Source organism: Cavia porcellus, unplaced genomic scaffold (assembly GCF_034190915.1).
Source record: "Cavia porcellus strain 051 isolate PalLab524CR breed Dunkin Hartley unplaced genomic scaffold, mCavPor4.1 scaffold_19, whole genome shotgun sequence".
NCBI classification, from domain to species: Eukaryota; Metazoa; Chordata; class Mammalia; order Rodentia; family Caviidae; genus Cavia; species Cavia porcellus.
This window is the reverse complement of record NW_026947502.1, coordinates 66626303-66646157: the sequence shown is the minus strand read 5'-3', so window position 1 is coordinate 66646157 and position 19855 is coordinate 66626303. Positions and strand designations below refer to the sequence as shown.

Here is a 19855-nt window from a genome sequence, read left to right as displayed (position 1 = left end):
GAGTCAGCAGAGCATATCTCCACCTGCTTATGTCTCCTTAGTCCGCACCATTCCTGGATTCTGAGCCGAGTCTTTCAGAGAGCCTCCGGTAGTTGCTGTTATCTGTCCGCCATGTTCTCCCGGAAGTCTTCTGTTTGTAGCAGTTTTATTCATTATAGGAAAAAAGCCTTGCAAATAGCCCAAGTTGCCAGAATAAGTAAGTGGATTTTTATAAAATAAATAAATGGATAAATAAATAAAGTATGCTGTATCTTTATAGTGGAATACTACATGGCAATAAAAAGAAGTCCTGATATATTCAGTAACACAGATAAAATTCAAAAACTCTGAAAAAAAGAAGCCATTCCCATGAGTATATACCACATAATGTTGTTTATATAAAATCTTAAGAATTGGCAGAACTAATGTATGGTGATAGAAAACTGTCGTCTCTGCTGGGGATGATGGTAGAAGTGGGGGTGTGGGTGCTGACTGGAAAGGATGATAAAAATGTTTTCTATCTTATCTGAGTAGTAGTTAAATGACAGTGCACATACTACTGTCAAAAACACATACTGCTATCAAAACTCACTGAACAGCACACTTCAATTCTGTGTACTCATTATATATAAGCGGTTCCTGTTTTACAAGGTAGAATTATAACCTTATAAAGGTAGAAATGAACCTTATAAAAGATATTAAAGAAATGAATACTTAAGTATAATTAGGGGGGTTGTGCGTATTACTGGGAATAGAACCGAGGCCATGAAGTTTATGAACATGCTTTTCAAGTGCTATACCACTGAGCTACAAACCTAGCCTTACCCTTTTTCTTTGTGTTGACTTTCAGTAACCACTAGTCATCTGTGATTTCCCCTTCTAGGTTGAGTAGAATGTCATACCAACTCTTCTCAATTTGCATCTTTGCCTCCTTAGATTGAAAACACTACAATCCTTGTTTTAAACACACACATACACACACACACACACCCTCAGTACTTTCAGCCAATACGATACCAAAAATCTTTTATGTAGCTTGACCTCAACTGAAAATGTTTGAGTGATGTGCAGTAAATAATGTAATTTTGCATTTCTAGTTTCCAGATAAGATATGCTCCTTACTCTGGCCTGCGACATCTATTTTCTCCACATGGGCAGAGGAAAAAAAAACTTCTTGCAGAAAATGTGAAAACCTGTACAATTTAATCTTTTTCCTGAATTGAAGCAATAAAACTTCCCATTTTCCTCTTAATAGTGAATTTTTTAAAAGTCAGTTTCCTAACAGGGGTGCAGTTTTTCTAGCATCTGTTCTTCAGTCCTGTCCCTAAAACAAAATGTATAACAAATTATTAGGAAAATTTTAAAATGTGTTTCCTTGATGACTATTATAGAACATATTATGAAATTTAAATTTCAGTTATCTTCTAAAGCTCCAGTTAAAATATACCTGTATAACACCCATAATAAATAATAGCAGTAGGAAAGTCAAATTTGCAAAAAAATAATGAGTCATAATTTGGAAGCAACTTTGCTCATTACAGTTAAGATGCATTTTGTGAAACCTTTGCCATATACTGCTATTAATTGGTTATTGATTATGTAGCAACAAGCAATAAATTTTGGCCACTTATGGGCAGAGACCATATACTATTTTTTGTACTAAATAAAATAAATAGATCTGGATAAGAAATAGAGGGGCACAATGAACTTAAAGTACTTCCCAAATCATTCGTAGGAATTCTAGAATTATTATACAGTACATGTATGTGTGTGTGATGATTTTTGTCTAGCATTCTGGAACATCAGTGTTGTGATAGTTAACTGATTGTGTCAATTGGAGTAAAAACCATCCAACTAACTTGGGTCAACACAGTTCTGGGTATGACTGAAGGGATTTACTGAACATAAAAGATTCACCCTGAGTGTGAGTGACAGCAACCAATAAGCTTGGCTCCTGAATAATATAAAAGGGAAACAAAGAAGAAAGATTGCTTCTGTTTCTTCAGAAGAGCTCCGGTCTCTACCTTCACTCTGGCCAGTGTCTCCTGGCTTCCAGGGCAGACTGACGCCTTCCAGTGCACACTCTTAGTCTGCAGGACAGCAGACCATTCAGCCTTCCAGTGTATACCCTTCAGCCTCCTGAGATGGACTTGGCACAGGACACTACACAGAGCTCCAGACCTTCCACTGGATACTTTGGGTCTCCAGTACGCGAACAGCCCTTTCATACTTTTCCACTCCTGACTATGGGCAGCCATTGTAAGCCAGTCTTGTAAATTCTTATATGTTTGTATATCTTGCATTAAATCTGTTTCTCTAGTAAGCACTGACTGAGACAAGCATGCTTAAGACAAAGCTTTGAAGATATCTGCTTGGAGTGATTAATTCAAAAGAGTGATCGGTTTGCCCAACTTCCCAGAATTCCTCCATATGCCCCATTGCATATAGCGCCTGTCAAATTAATGCAGCACGGTAATTAAAGCTGACTGTGCAGTTCACCCCTTCTGGCTTAGGGTACTGATAAATTTATGCTTTTTAAGTCTTCTAGATTTCACACTACCTACAAGAATAAATACGTGCAACTCTTAAGAACCTAAGCAAATTCTAAGTCTCTAAGACTTTCTCATCTCTTTTCTTAGTTTTGGAATCAAGTAAAGTACTTTTATCTCAAAAATAATTTAAAAATTTAAAAGTGAAACTTTCGTAAATTTATTATTAAAAATAAATGAAAGCCATATCTGCCTATAGATAATTGAGTTATTTTTTCATTTTAAGATTTTTGCTGGTATATTGATAACCTTAAATAATAGTGTCTTTTTTTCAGATTTTAGGTGTAATTGATATATCATAGTTATATTTGTCTTGGAGAAGTATATATTATTTTAATTAATAATTTATATTTGGGGCTTTTCACATAAGAGAAACCATGCTATACTTTTTGTGTCTGGCTTGTTTCACATGGCAAAGTTTCAAGTGCACTGAAATACCAATATTTTCCTCTCTACATCAATATTCAGTATGTTGGAGAGCAGCAACTTGAAGGGCTGCTCGAGTAGCACAGTCTCTAGCTGTGGCACTGATCATGCTAATTTTCTTTGTATTGTTCTAGTTTTAGTATAGGTAATGCTAAAACAAGCATTCAAATAGTAGTTCTTAATCTTTGGCTCATAAATACCCTGGAGAATCTGATAAATTTCTGCCCTCTCTCCCTTTTCTTTCCTTTTTTGTTTTCACAAAATTTTTTTATTGCCTACTGCATGTTGGGGGTTGTTCTAGGGGAGGTATATGTTTTGTGTTTCTTCACCCTCTAAAATGTCTGTTTGCATAGGACATACTGATTTATAGTTTGGAGATTTTATTGAACTCATCAAGCCCATTGAGGATCAAGGAACATCTTAAAAGTAATTATACAGCTAAACATATTTGCCATTCTTTCCAGCCATAAACTTGTTCTTTGCAAGTATAATAATAGAAGATCTTTCTCATCAGGATCTGCCCAGAAGATAAATACTTGAAGTAAACTCATTCAAATCACAAATAATGTGGAGGCAAGAGCTAAGAAATTTGATATTTCATGTCTAATCAGAGTAGATTACCTATACAATCTAACTCTTTGACTATATGTGAGAAGAGTGGTTCATTGCCCTCAGTAATCATGCAGGACTTCTTAAATCTGTCCTTAGTGAGAAAGAAAGGCCACCAAAATTTAAAACTACAACATGGTAATTTCACTTTGCATCTTTGAGCCTCCTTTCCTATCCTAACTAAAAAGTTGACATTTTATTATGCTTCAATATGTAGACAGCTAATATCTACATCCACTGTGACTTGAGTGATGGAACTTGTCGCTCTGACCTTAAGTCCAGAATTACTTTTTGTTCTCTGTCAGTACTGCATTCATCCTGAAAAGAAAGGATGTAAACTCCAAAGGAGACAGTTTATCTAAAGAACTGGTATTCTGTCAATTGCAGAAGGCTCTGACAAACTTTAAAGAAAAATTTCACTTTTGAGCCTGTGATACCTCTGGATTTCATGTTCTTGAGTTTCCATGTGTTGAGTTGTGACTTCTGATGGTTCCTGAAGTGCACCCATAAGCATGCACTCAGCATGTGTAACCCATACTTCTCTCCACCCTGACCACCCAGTTTGTACAATCTCTATATGTCCAGTGTGAATGATCAAGGGACTCACCTGGGATCTTCACATGAATTTAATGGGAAAATCTGTGTACATCTCTCCACTGAATTTACTTTTTTTTCCCAAACTCATTTTATTTCAAGGATTAACCCCCCCCCCATTACAAAACACATCAGTCAGGACAATAACGGTACACACCATTGTCATCTCTCAACTTACTTTAACAAACTGAGGCACTTAAATGGAGGAGACCCCACATGGCAAAGCCATCCATGGTGACATACGGCTACCATATAACGGGAAAGTCAAAGTGAAGTTCCTTCTATTTTATCCTGATCCATAAAGACTTAAGACTTAATAAAGACAGACCCGTGCTATTTGGATTCATTCATTTGTGGCTTGGAGTTATATGCTACTCTCTATTTTATTGAGAAAGCCCCATTTGGCATGATAGAAAGCTTAAGTCTTGGCAGAGAAAAACTGGATTCATAAACATTTTTTAAAATCCTTAGTGAGTATGCCACCTTTAGTCTCCCAGTCCACACATAATACTTTATAGTAAATGATCATTATGGCCACATTGAGTATTTTGCATTCTGTTTTTCACATTACTGACTTTTGTCAAAAAATCACTTAAAAAAGTTTCAAATAATCAAGTTCTAGAATCAAGGTCAATTTACTTCTTAACCCACAGAAGGAAAATTTGTAATCGTTCTATCTTCTTAGGAATTTGGAGAAAGAAAAGCAATTTTGACCAACAAATTGGCATTAGACTTATTCCATATGCATCTTAAGAGGTCTTATTTCATAGTTAAACTAAAACTTAACTGTCTACAACATACAGGAATTTTGAGAAAGCGATGTCTCCTGTATCTATATTCATAGTTAAAAATTACAGAAACTCTGATTCACTTTTCTCTCAACAGGAAATAGCAGTAAACTCTTCTGGCCAGACCACTGCTCTATAAAAATCTTAAAAACTTCTTAGTGATCATGTGTTTTAGAGTTAGACTATTTTCAGTAAAGCTATTCCTATTATTGTTCAACCCTTGATTAAATCTGATTCAAATATAAGGAAATTGTTCTTTATTGGAACAGTTTTTTAAAAAATATATTTAGATTTATGTTTAGCTTAAACATAACTGTTTTCACAAACTACAATTATGTGAGACTAGATTTATTTCCCTACACTGAGATGCTCTTAAAATAATAGATTTTTAGTATGTTGCTGGAATTGATACTGCATGTTAGTTTTAAACTTTTAAAATAATTTAAGTACTTGTACCTGTAAGTTTGACATGACTGGATGATAAATACAATTTTCTGTTAGACCAAGATCTTAATGGTTATGGGCTGTCCTGTGTTCCTCAGTAATGAAGAGAAATGGATGTGATTTTAGAGATTTGTTGCATTCTTTGAGCTCTTAGTTGCCAGTGCTTGACAAGTAGTCAGAAAGAGTGGCATACAGTAGAATTGTTGTAATGATAAATACACATACAGTGAGTACATTAGGGCCTACTCAGTGCTGGGTTAATACAAATCCATAGTCTTTGGAACTCACATTCTAATGACAAAATCCCATCAATATCACTTGTGCCTAAGAATATAGAGTATTTGAAGCAAAATAAACTCTCAATGAAGTTAGGTGAGCAAAAAGGGCATTGTGAGGAGAATTCTGTTCTCTACTAGAAGGGTAACTGTCAGAGGATTCCAGCACTGCAGGTCTGTGATACTGGAATAAGCCAAACTGGATTTAGCAATTACAAGGATTATTGATGGTATGAGGATTTAGAGTCTTAGATTGCAGTTCAGTACAACAAATATTTGTTAACTGTCTACCACATGTTAATTGCTAAATTGGACATATTAACAAAATTGTACCCCCAGAGTTCTACCCTCAAGGAGCTTAAGGTCTAATGGAGGGAACACATGTATAAATTCTTAATTATTACTTTTTTAGTACAAGAATATACAAAAGCAAAGCCCTGATAACAAAGAGAAAGTTGGCAACTATCCCTGGAAGAGAAAGCCTGCGTTTTCAAGGGTGAATGGGAGTCCAGGAAGGGGAATGCCTTAGGGGAATGCCCTTTATTGGTTTTTATGGCCTATGAGATTTTGAAATTAATCAGCAGTTGTAAACAGAGTGAAATATAAACTTAAGTGGCCAATAAAGCCAGGTAACTTGTTCCTGTTTCTCTTAACTATAGATTTTCCTACTTACATTTTTTGAAGTTTCTTTACCGTTAAGTCTCTTAAGAGTAAAAAAAAAAAAAAAACTTTTATGAAAATAAATCAAATTTGGAAGTTAGTGTGTACTGAAGAAGATTCCATTTGACTTTTGTGACCTTCAGGGGAAGAGCAAATTCCAGATTCCCAGTTGGGAAGGTTAATGACCTCTACAGAGATTAGGAAAGTCTAATCCATGATCTGTGTCTGTTGTAGAAGAAAACTTTCTAAAGGTTAAATACATTCTTTTTTATTTGAATCTTACAGATTCTCATCTATAGGTGTAGAGTATATAATTAACTTAACCCAAATTAGTGTAATGCCTTAGTTATAAAATTTTTGCTTATCTGTTTTTATTAGCATTAGCTTTCTAATGAAATTAATTTATCTAGAAAGGGAAGAATTGTTTTTACTGTTCAAATTTTCCAACATAACATTTCCCCCAAGATACTCATGAGCATTATTTACTCATGAAGTAGAAGCCACTTCTCATTTGCTGTGAGCCTTCCAGTATCCCAAGATCATGGGATTCCTGATTTGTGAAGTACAATAAAAACTATGTCATATGAAAAGAACCAGACCAGGATCCAAAGATAACAGTGCTATGTAGACTCTCTGTGGCCAGTGAAGATTTTGTTTTACAAGATGTGTCCGTGTTTGGTCAGTAAAGCCAACCCAGAAGGTGAATGAAGAACATTACTTTAAAGGCATTAAAAAAGATGCCAAAGGAAATCATTTCAGTGCAGACATTCCTGATGGGGTAGAAGTACAGAATCAGCATCTAGCCAGCCAAGGATAACTTTGTTTCCCATCTATGGATGCCAGAAATAGGCATCGAAAAATGGTATTCCAGCAAAAATACTGCCACTGCTAGAAATCTTCATTCGCTTTCTCGGCTTTTCCTCCCTGTTTCTGTCTTTTCTATCTTGCCTTCCATCCTTCCTTTAAAATTTTTTGGTTTATCCTGAAATTCTCAGCAGACATTTGTGCAAGTTATCACAGCCATGTTTCCATGACTTTCCTAGTAAAAAGAGCCTGACAGCTTTCCAAGAAAAACACATTTTCCTGTTCTTTTGCTAGGAATAAGTGAAAGGCAGAAAGGAAAGAAGGAAGGGAAAGCGGGAGAAAGGGGAAGCACAAGCATTAACAAATCAGATATCCTGCATATTTAAGCTTGACCTATACATCATTTACCATTTAGGCATTTATATTCCGCTTATAAACCATGTCGTTATAAGCCCTCTTTCTAAAATTTGCATAAATACTAGCCTAATCTAAATGAGTATAAGCTACCATTCTTGATTTGGAGTTGAGAGGTATTTAGGATAAAATACTGTATAAAAGAGATGACAGATATCTTACAAGAATAGATTGAATAGCAATATTAAGGATATAAACTGGATGAGATTGATCTCCAAGGAACATTCAAAATGAATTGGAACCCAAGATTGCAATTTAATATGTGAATTTGATATGTTACATTTGATGTTCTAATGAACTCTTGTTGCCTTTTACAATGTGATTATCTTTCCATTTTCCCATAGAATACATTAAGACACCATGTCTTGTTGATGTGTAGCTATAAAATTCAGACATGAAATCTAACATGGAAATTTTGATCTCCCTGATCTTTCTCAAAGAATTCAAAGGAAAGTCAAAGACAGCTGTTTTCCTGCATAAACGCAGTGTTGCATTGCCTGTTGCCTCAAATGTCACTGTTTCTCAACTGAGAATTTTCAAAGAATGACATAAAACCTTAGGCAAATTTTACAACTGTGTGGTTCAAAGTCCTGATTAAATACAAAGTGGACAGCCAAAGAGATGAGACCTAAGATTCTAAGTACCGTTAGACTTGTGCAGAGAAAATCCCCACATGTTCTTCCTGTCCTTTGTGCCTGCTCTGGGCTCCTTACCTCCGGGAGAGATGTAGAAGCAGTTGAGCTGAGCTTCGTGCACCAAGGTGCCCTTACCCCTCACCTCTGTGTCCGCAGACAGGTGACTGGACAGTGGCCGGTATGCAGGTGTGGTGGGCTGCACGAAGGCTCGAAACATGGTGAGTTTCCAGATGTGGACCAAGAAGTTGATTTTAAAACTAAAAAAAGAGTTCTTCGAATCTTTTCTTCTTGTAATTTTTAAAACTCAGAAACTAGTTCTATAATAACAATTCAGAACCACAGAAGTTCACACAGCTCTATCACTTGGCTGCAAGTTTAGCCTGTGGTAATATACTTAAGTTTTTAGAATTCTAAAAACTCTTTTTAGCTTTGTCTTTTTCCACTTTCCTGCTGTGCTTACTGCCTGTAGAGGGATAGGCCTCTCGCTCAGGGGCTTTGCAGGAAACCTTGGATTGAAATGTGAAGTTAATGGTTTCTGTCACCCTGTCAGCTCATCACCTCGCAAAGGCACGATGAGCTCTGGTCTTTTTTTATCACCACGAGTTGCTCAGATATACCCTCTTGTGTGGAAGAGTGATTGGTTTGTAGAGGAGTTGGTAGACCTTGGGCCTGACAGGCAGAAAACTTCAGTTGGACAATGTACACTTTAATGGAATTCACAGCCCCTTTCTCAAAGGAATGCAGCTCAAGTTGCAAAACTATTTTAGGGAGGGAAAAAAGTTAGACTCGGGTCACATTTTATCTTGGTGCCCTTTTTAGTAGGCAGGACTGTTATAGTAGCCCTCACTATATAAACTTAATGTTCAATGAAAGGAGTTACTTCAAAATGATCCCATGTTAATTTTAAAACCATGTTGCTTTGGAGATAAATGGCTGGGTCTTAAAGAAAGCTCCATGATATTTTAAATAATTACTACAAAGCTAGACTTTCCTTCAATCTGCTTTGACATTTGAGAGATATTTTTCTAGCATTTTCCCTCCTTCAATGTGCATTTAGTTGTCTCATAGTAATGACAATGTCAAGCTGCCTGTCTGTTTGTATCAACAGTTTCCTTGGCATCCTACCCTTACGAAAACCAAATTCCTTATGTCAAATGCCACAAATGTCTAACATCAAGAAAAATGGCACCCAAATGTGTCTGTTACTGTGATCTACTGATGAGAAACTCCAGGGTTGGGTTTTTCTCTGCACTGAGCCTCGGGTTTCTTAGTTGTGCTGTCTTTCTCCTTTGACAGTTTTGGAAAACTCTTGTCTCCAGGGGAAGAATGTTTTCACTGTAGCCAGAAAAACAGAACAGGTTTCTAGTATTGTAACTACATTAAGGCCACCAAAACACACAGACGTATTCAGATTTATTAAGTGGCTGGATGTCTGTGGTTCAGTCTGCTTTTTCTTACAAGAAAGGAGGGCAGGAGGGTTGACACCGAGGACTCTGAGTGGGAAAGCAGTGAGCTGAGTGCTGATGGACTGGGAGCAGCCTGGCGTTGAAATTTCACAGTACACATCTAATGATCTTGAGATAAAAATTTTTATTTTGATAGAAAAGCTCTCATGGAGCACATCAACTTCAGAACTCAGATGGTATTATTTTTCTTTAAAAGATTATCACTGTACCAACGAGGGGTTTGTGTATGTATTTCAAGGATAACATGGTCTAAGAAAAAGTAGGATTTTTTTCTTCTACGTTTTTCCCTTTCACATGTAGAGGGGTACGAAAGATTCTTTATACACTAAAAATTACAGAAACAGTTTAAAACCTCACTGTCAACTTTAGTTAATAATTGAGATTCATAAGGTTCCTCTTTAAGATACCTCCTTAAACTAGCACTAAAAAGACATTTCTCCTGTTTTTTGATATTTGAAAGATCATTGTCAAAACACAAAACTCATGTCTGGTCATTGGCCAGGTAAGGGAGGAAAGACCTTGTTTAGAATATCACAGCTATTTGAGTGGAAAAATAATGTTAATGTAATTAAATGTTTTAAAAATTTAAACTTTATGTTCAATCTAAGTATTAACCAAAATGAAAGGAGTTGTTTCAATTTAAAAATTTGTAGATTTTCATTGCTGTGTCATAATATTGCTGCTGTTTTTAAGGAAGACCTTTAAATACATATGTAGTTAGTGTATCATTTGCATGATGAACACCACCAGATCCTGAACTATATATAAACGCTTTTGGGAACTGTTTCAGCCTTTGCTACAAAGATGTAGAGATAGGCACACACTAAATTTAGTAGTCAATTTATTTGAAAAACTATTAAGTGAATCAACAGCAGCTATATTGTACCACATTTTCTTTCATTACTAAGTGGTTAAATTATACTCATATTTAACCTTTCAACAATTGTAAGTTTTGTGTACAGACATTTTGAAGTCAGATTTATTATTAAAATTTATTTTGTCAACTATCCTATCCTAACTTACAGCTCACAAGTCTAGTTTTTCAATAAACATATTCTTGGGAGGAGAAGAAGGGAGGAAAGTTTCTAGGCATAATTTGAGCATCAGATTTCTGAATGTTTAAAAATAAAGATGAAATGTATTTATGAAATGTGCAAGTAGAGTATAGAAACAATGATGTGGCAAAGCCAGCAGTTTAGAAATCCTGACTTCATTTTCAATCTGTATTCTGTATTCATTTAGTAAGTATTTAGCTAGGTGTGGTGGTACATGACTGTAATCCCAGCACTCAGGAGGCCAAGGAAAGAGGATTGTTGCAAGTTTGAGACCAGTATGGGCTACAAAGTGAGCTCAATGCCTGAACTGCATAAAAGAAAAAAAAAAAAAACTTACCAAATGCCTGTTGTATTAAGGTCTGTATTATTAAAGAAAACACATTATTATGTTGCTTTGCGTGTGTGTGTGTGTGTGTGTGTGTGTGTGGGCACAAAACCACTGTATGTTTCTTTGTGGACATGGAAGAATTCTGCGCTACATTCTTAAGTTTTAAGTCTGGGGACTTGTTTATTTAATAATTATTGAATAAATTAATACCTAAATTACTATGCATTTCACTTTAAGAAAAAAAGGGACTCTCCCTATTTTGTGGTTTTGAGGTTGCTCATGCTTTGTTCAATGTGTTTTTTGCAGTGTCCATTTATGGAATCTGGTTTTATGATAAGGAAGAATGTCAAAGAATTGCAGAGCTTATGAAAAAGTAAGTGCCACAGGGCTAAATATTTTTCAGGGCCTTACGCTTTTGTGTGTATTTCTAAATGTAGGCAAAAGCACTATAATCTTAACAGGATTTATCTCTTTTAGTAGTAGTTTTCACAGCAGTCAGGAAAACATTTAATCTTCCTAATAGGTAGAGAACAAGGTAAGGAACAACTCTCTATGTTTTTACTGGATTTATCATCTTTGACTCCACACACTTCGTTCTGCCTATGTAAAATATGTGTAAGATAAGTTTCCCCAGACAGCAGTTTTCCTTAATATTTTTGTTTATCAATTAGTAATTTTTGTTTTGAAAAGTTATCAGTGTGTCTGTTAGGGAAAAGGACATTTAGAGCCGTCACAAAAGGCTGCTCCAGATTCCTGAGATCTGTCATTTCCTTCTTGCCTAAACACTTTCCTTTAACTGCGAATCCTTGTGTGTAGGAACTCAGAATTTCATACCATGCCTCAAGACACTGAGTACTTGGGATATTCTTTAATTTTCCATCTCTGGAAATTTCTGAGTTAGTATTACTTTAAAAATTTGTCTGTCTGTCTTCTCCCTTCCCCTAACCAGTCTTTTTCTTTTAATCTCGTGATACCTTGTGATTAGTTCCGTTCTGCATTCTGGGAAATTTGTGATCCTATTACTTTCTGGCAGTCTGGCTTCTCTGACTCCACTAAAGGGAAGGCCCAAAAGAGCTTGTTTTGGGTGTGAGGTTGGTCAACCCTCTGATCAGCTCTAGAGCCCCGGGCACTCCATGTAAAGCAGTTCTTTCCCTGCTATTTATGGAAATGGTAAGAACCTCAGCTACCTGTGCTGGGCCTCAGCCTGGGCCTGGACTCAGCCAAGCACAAAGAAGGCTGTTGGCCACAGAGACGGGATGTCTCACACGTCTGTCTGCAGAAGAACCAGTTTCTATTTTGACTAAGAAGTGATCCCAAGGAAATGAAAATGGGGAAGATCTTTTCATATAAATAAAATTGATTCCTGAAAATCTTGCTTATAGAGCTAATTTTAGATAACTAGCTCAAGTTGCAAGTGGTGATTAAGTGTGTTCAAACTGGTATTTACTACCATAAAGCTAGTTTCTAGAGCATTCATGTTATTGTAAGTGTGTGTGGATAATAATAGCAGGATTTCATATAGATTAGAAAATGCCCTGTAGCTCAGTCAAGAGGCCATGGTAGAATTGTCAGCATTTTGCTGTAATTACTTAACAGCTCCAGCAGGAAATTGATTATTTACTAGTAATAAGCAGCTGATGTGTGCTGATTCAAACCCCTTCCCCAGTTAGAATTAAATCCCTCAGTAAATTCTTCAGATCTATTTTTTATCATAAATTTCATGGCATAATAAAAGAAATTTGAGCTGAAAATCAAGGCATGTAGAGGGAAAAAAGTATTTTTCTCAATATTCTCTCGCAGCACGCAGAACAGCCTAGTCTCTGGTGTTGTTTACAGAGTAAGAAAAGACATCCCTCATTTCCTCACTTTTCAGGAGCTTTTTAAAAATTAGTGTATGTTTTAGATGCTCCTCTTCTTAGATTAGGATAGAATCGTCACTGCGTTTCTAAACAGAGACGGAAGTTGTGGCATCAGTTTTGCTTTGACTTCAGGCAATTGTAAGATGAGAAGGAAAACTATCTCTACTGACCGCGCAGTTTGGTTGGTGCTGAAGTTGGCAAACTTTCTTTTGAAAGGGACCGGAGAGTGCATATTGCAGGCTTTATGGGCTGCATATCTCTGTTGGAGCTACTCAGCTTTGCCACAGTAATGTGAACGGGCATTTATGGGCCATGCATACTGGCGTTTGGCCTGTAGGGGAATTTTCTGGCCTCTCCTCTAGAGTCAGATGTAGCTGCTTAACTCAAGACCGCAGCTCTTGCCTTTTGCCCTTAAACTCCTGAGTAACCTTACTTTTAGTACAGTTGTACCAGGATGAAAACAACTGGGTAAGAACTGGGATGCTTTTAAAAGCCATTTTTGTTAAGTTGCGTTTGTTGTGTGAGTCTCCCCCTCTGTTTTTAGCCTAACTCAGTATGAACAGTCGAAAGCCCATCAGGGTGCTGGAGCAGGAATCACCCCAATGAGCCTCAATTCAGGAGAGGGCAAAGAAGTGGATATCTTACAAATGCTCACCAAGGCCAAAGATGAATATACAAAGGTGAGTTTTTGCCCTTCCTTGTGATATAAATTTACATTCCACAGTGGAAATGTTGTAAGAAAGACTCCAAACAAACTGTATGAAAAATAAAATATTTGCTTTTATTGGGCTAAAGAAAACTGTTTGCTTTTAAGCAAAGTAAAAGGTGGCCTGAGAAATCAGTAGCCTTCATATAAATAAACAGTATCAGTTAAATTTACTGGAAGACCCCACTTACATAAATTCCTTTGTAACAAAATTCACAAAAACAGTAGTCAAGACCTGTAGGAGGGAAACTTTAAAACTCCTGAAACGCATGGGAATAGACAAGTGTGTAGAAGAACATGCACTTGGATAAGAAGATTCAGCATAAAGCTGTGGGTTCCTTTTTTAATCTCCAAATTTGAGGTGATTCCTAAATAAATACCACTGGTTTCCTTCTTCTTCTCTTTCTCTTCTTCCTGGAGCTAGACACACTTATTGAAAGGTTCATGTGGAGAAATATACAAGGAAAAATAGCCAGGAAATCCCTGACAGGGACTGCGGTGGGAAGTGAAGGGCAGACGGGAGTTTAGAAGTGGGAGGTGGGAGCTGGAACAGGTTCTACTTGATATTTAAAATTGAATTCTAAACACTTAAAACTGTATTGATTGATGTTATTGATACATAAACAACCAGATAGACCAATGAGATATTACCAAATTAGAATGACTATATATGAAATTTAAGATACGATAAAAATAATTATCTTATCGGCTATTTGAATGAACTTTTAAATACAGGTAAATGATGCTGAAGCAACTGGTAGCCATTTGGAAAAGTGCAAAATTGAATCTGTACCTCACACCATACACCAACAAAAAATTCCAAATGTATTAGAAATTCAGGCATCAGAAGAAAACTTACTTGGATATCTTTGCAATATAGGAAAAGAGAAATCTTCCTAACTATGCCTTAAAACCCACATTCTATAACTGATTTCAACTGTAGAAAAAGCAAATGTTCTATAGGGTTTAAACATGCAAAGTAAAAAGTTATAGAAACAACTGAGAAAAAAAGTATTTCTATCTAAAATATAAGATGTGAGCTAATTGCTGGCTCCTAAAAATTGAGAAGTAAAAATTTGATACTCTCTAGAAAAATAGGCCAAAAAATAAGATAAAACTCTTATCATTAAAGACTACTAAATAATTGTATGTAACTGAATATAATATTATGATTTATTAGATAAAAATTAAAGTGACTTCAAAACACAGTTTAAATTAAACAGTCTTAGTGGGCTATGTTTTAAGGATAAAAAGAGCTATAAAGAAAATTTAAACTTAATTCATTGGTTTCATTATTAGAAGAAATAGTTTTTTTTTTTTTTTTTTTTTTTTTTGGTCTTTTTCGTTTTTATCGGTACCGGAAATCAAACTCACGACCGCCTGCTCGCAAGGCAGGTGCTTATGCCGCTGAGCTAAACCTCCAGACCCTTAGAAGAAATACTGGCACTATACTTTTTTCAACTGTCCTGAATATTATAAATGAAAAATTCCATTAACGTGTCTGGAACCAAAACCTTAGTGTAAGAAAAAAAACACCAATATATTAAATTAAAACTATAAGAAGTATAGTTTTAATGATAATAATAGTACGATAAATATAAAATAAAATAAATACAATAAATAAATTAAAACTAATATGAAATATTAAATGGAAATATTAGAATTAATTCATGTTTTGGTTTTTAACTAAAACAAAAATCAGAAAGTTCCTAACTCCTTCTCTGAAAAGACATAGGAATAAGTGATAATCCAGTTGTAGTGAATATTACTGTGACCACCCAGATGGCTACTATTTCTTCTTAAAAGGTATCAGGGCTATTTGAAGAAATTTCTGATTGCAGTTCTGATAGAGTACATTCTTAACAAGATCACATGAATATGGCACCAGAGTCAGCTTAAAAGATCACTGAACAAGGCATTAACTTATCATACTCACAGGAATGACTACTATGGATCGAACACACTGATTGTGTAATAGTCAGTGAGTTCGTGGTTAGAGAGAGCAAGCAAACCAAAATTACCAAATAAAACAAAATACCCCTTGGCAGTGCTAGGTTACTAACACCTTCCTCTGAAAATGGGTAAGTAATGAGACTGAGTTAACCTCTCATCCTGCCTGCCCTAAGTAAACAAACATCCCTGGTCAAAGAGGGCAAGTTCTTCTCTACCAAAGAATTATAGCTAAGAATTGTAGAGGGAATAACAGAATTTTAAAACAATCTGGTGAAATGATTGGTTCTGGCAGTGACTATCAGTAAGATCAGCATAACAGGAAAGGCAGGTGGAAACTTGACCATGGAAGAGTCAGGCCACCACCAGCCGAGCCCCATAACCAGCATCGCAGGAAGTTGGATACACAGTCATTGTGGCCTCTTAAGGTGATACAATGTGAAATGGGCTACACCCTGAAATATTCTTGCCAGAGAGTGAGTCTTTATTAAGCCTTGACGTTTTATGGCTTTCTAGTTTACAAAAAGTGAAAACAGGTAAGGTTCCTACCATGTGGCCTTGGCTTGGTGACTGACTCACTGTCGATTAGGTGGTGGGCTTCTAGAGGAAAAGAGCATCCTACATCCATCATTATATTGTTAGTTTCTTTGAAGTACCTAACACATGGTGAGTGCCAAGTAATGACCATGTGTGTGTGTGAGAATTTGTATTGGGGACTGAACCCAGGGCCTTTGCACTGAGCTTCCTTTCCAGCCCACTTTATTTTGAAACAGTGTCTTGCTAAGTTGAAAAGTTTGGGCTTGAACTTGTGATCCTCTTGCCTTAGCCTCACAGAGTGCTAAGATAACAGGTGTGAACCACCATGCCCAGCAGTGAGGGTCCTTAAAAGAATGAAGGAAGGGTTATAAATATGAAAAAAGCCACATTTTCATTATGCTTGTGTCATGACCAACAGACATGCCCAATCCCGGTTACAGACAGTAGCATGTATTTCTACATTAGTTTTTAATTTTTATATTCTTTAAAATTTATTTTAAAAGTATCCTAATGAGTTGGCAACTGGTCATACAATTAAATGATTATATCTTATTCATTGAACTATTGAACATGAAAGAATAATCTGTAAAAAGTGGCATTTTCTAATCTCTCAGAACTTACATTCTGTGAAGACAGCCTGACTGTAGTAGATAAATAATAAATACAAATATTTCATGAATTTTCTTTTTTATCCCTCTCTCAACAAACAGACAGACATACAGACAGACACACACACACACACACACACACACACACACACACACACATACACACACACACACACACGCAGTTATTTTTGCAATCCTGGGAATAGAGCCTAGGGTCTCACACATGCTAGGCAGGACTCCACCACTGAGCCACACTTCCAGCCTGGTTTATATTTTTTAATCTCCGTGTATAGAATTTCCCTTCCAGTTCTTCCCTTCCAGTAAAGGACTCAGCCAGAAGCAGGTCTCTGATGTGCAGGGTAACCGCTCCAGAGTCATGCCTTACTCTGGCTGGCTGTATGCTCCAGGAGGCAATATTCTTATGCTTATTCACTCAGAACCAGGCATTAGGCAACTAGGTATCAGCTATAGCTGAGAGCCACACAGTATACAGCCCACCAAAATTACTTAAACTAGCCAGTGCAACCACTCACTGTGCTCTGCCTTGCCTTTTTCTTATTTTCTTCATTGATCAGACAGAATACCTGACACCCATAACATAAGGATAGAGAAGTTTATTTTGGCTTAGAGCTTGTAGAAGTTTCAGTTCATATTCAGCTAGGTCCAAGGCAGGGTGGTGTGGCAGAGGGGTTTGGCAGAGGAGAGACAGCTCCTGGCATGGCAGTAGGCAGCAGGGAGATAATGAAGAAGGAGGGAGATGTAGCCTTCTCAGTCACACCTGTACTGACCCACCTCTTCTAGCCATGTTTCACCTGCCAGCATCACATTTAGCACCCACCCATGATCCAGGCGCCTCCCCACAATGAGCACACGAGGCTTTGGGGACCTCCAGATACAAACCATAGCACCTTTCCCAAGGAAATGCCACAGAGGCTTGGGGCCTCACACCTGTTTTACCACTGAGCTACACCCTTGGCTCAGGCCTTTTAAAAATATATTTTTGGCCATTTGTATATTTGCCCATTTAAAAAATCAGGTTGCCTTTTTATTATTTATTTGAGTTTTTAGTACATTTTGGATATTAAGACCTTATCAACTGTGTAGTTTACACAGAATTTTCTCCCATTTCTTAGGCTGGCTCTTCATCCTGTTGTTTCTTTGCTATGCAAAAGCTTTTCAGCTTGATGTGATTCTGTTTTTGCTATTGTTGCCTGTCCTTTGGGGTCAGAACCAAAGTGAGAAAAAGTCATTGCTCAGACCAGTGTCAGGGAGCTTTCCCTTATCTATTTTTCTGGTAATTTTACAGTTTGAAGTTTGATGTTTAAGTCTCTCTTTATATTTAAGTCTTTATTTATGAAAATCCCAAGAACTAAAAAAGGAAAAATTTTGAGCTATCGTAGCATATGATAACTGGTAAAGTGAAGCCTAGTGATCACGTACAACTTTTCACAGAGCGTTAATAAGGCACTTTGTAAACATCATTCGGCCAGTGTTTTGGGCCTGCTCTCTGAGAGCGTCCTGTGAACCAGCGTGCAGGCTGCAGTAGAACTGATGGGAGCCTCATCTGCTTTTACTTTCTCCCTGATTTCTGGTTAATTCTACTGTTCACTCACATGAACAGTAACATAGTCAAAGTTCAGAGAGAAAAAGAATCAAGGCCAGAAATGACACCTGGCTGCATAGTTAGGCTCTGGAGGTTCTTTTGTGAGGAATGATCAAAACCGTGGTGAATGCTGTGCCAAGTACCATTCAACAAAAAGCCAGGCTTATCAAAACATCACAGTGTGTCCTCACCCACTTTGTTCCCAAGATCTGGCACTGTGTCTTCTGGGTCATCCCCAAAATAAAAGTTACATGAGAGGTAGACATTTTGAATCAATTCAGGATAGTGAGGTAGCCACAGACAGCACAACTAAAGATGTGAAACACTTGCAGAGATGTTTCAGAAAGTGGCAACAATGATAGAATGATAGAATGTTTAAAGCAAAAAGGAGTGTTTTGAGGAAGATTCGTGAAAACATGTCTTTTACTGTAATAACTTTTTGGAGCTACTACTATATTTTTTAACCACACCTTATATTTGTCATTGAGAAATGGTAAATGTATGAGGACCAGATATGCTCATTATGCATATGTGATCATTACACCTGGAAACATATCAAAACATCACATTGTACCTTATAAATATATATAATTGTTTTATGTCCATTAAAAAATGTTTACAATAAACCAAGTGTGGCGTACATGCCTGTAACCCAGCACTCAGGAGGCTGAGGCAGGAAGCTCACTGCAAGCTCAAGGCCAGCTTGAACTATAAAGCAGGACCCTGTTTCATAAAACCAAAACCAAAACAAAACAAAAAACAAACCCCACCACCACCTATTTGCAGAAAACAAGGAAATATCTATAATCCCCAAACCAAAATACATCTGCTTTTAAAGCTTTTAGTCTGTTTTCCTTCAGACTTGTTTCCTGGCACAGATACATATATTTGTGTGTATAAGCAGAAGAGTTTTTGAGGTCTTAAAGGAATGCTTCAGGTTCTCTATGAAGAATCCATGTATACTTTTTCAAATATATTTTCTCCAAATACTTTATTTTAAAAATTTTTACTAGTACATGTTTATAGTACCATAATAATTGATCATGGGAGTTGGCACATGCATATAACACGTCAGTTTTTTCCATCCTCTTGTCCTCTTTCTCCTCACTTCCTCTAGCTCTTGATCCCCTTCCTTCCCTTTTGCAGAAGATCTGTCTCCTTATTTCCTGTTATCTGTCTGATAATCAAGCCCTTAAATTTATTTATACTTTGGGTTTCTCTTGTAAGAGAAAGAAGGCAGTATTTAAGCTTTATGTCTGATTTGTTTCACTTAATGTTATAGTCTTAAAGTGCATGTATTTTCTTCCAAATGACTCCAATTTAACCTTCTTTATGACATAGAGTCCTCTTTTCTTTATTGAGCTGTTGATAAACATATAGGCTATTCTCAAGATTTAGGTATTATGAACTCTATTGCTATAATTGTGGGGATACGTGTTTCCCTGTAATATGATATTTTTAATTCTCTTGGGAAGATACTTAGAAGGAGAATAGCTGGGGCAAATGAAATTTCTGTTTTTAGTTTCTGAGCCCTCTCCCTGCTGATTCGTGTAGTGGTAGAACTGG

The 19855-nt window shown here is 36.6% G+C and overlaps 2 protein-coding genes across 6 annotated transcripts in view; one reads left to right on the top strand and one right to left on the bottom strand.

The window, feature by feature from the left end:
* Cacna1c (calcium voltage-gated channel subunit alpha1 C) overlaps positions 1–8384 on the bottom strand; it is a gene marked incomplete at its 5' end in the record, with an annotated part of 685364 nt that extends 676980 nt beyond the window's left edge. Inside the window, 1 exon segment of the mRNA NM_001172923.1 lies at positions 8256–8384. Within this exon segment, the coding sequence (NP_001166394.1) occupies positions 8256–8384 (129 nt within the window).
* The window catches only part of Dcp1b (decapping mRNA 1B), a 55118-nt gene that overhangs the window by 19849 nt on the left and 15414 nt on the right, over positions 1–19855 (top strand). For all 5 annotated transcript variants that reach the window (XM_023562386.2, XM_013145819.3, XM_005000931.4 and 2 more), the window contains 2 exons: positions 11333–11399; positions 13430–13565. In XM_023562386.2, coding sequence (XP_023418154.1) covers positions 11333–11399; positions 13430–13565 — 203 coding nt within the window. The remainder of the gene's footprint in view (positions 1–11332; positions 11400–13429; positions 13566–19855) is intronic.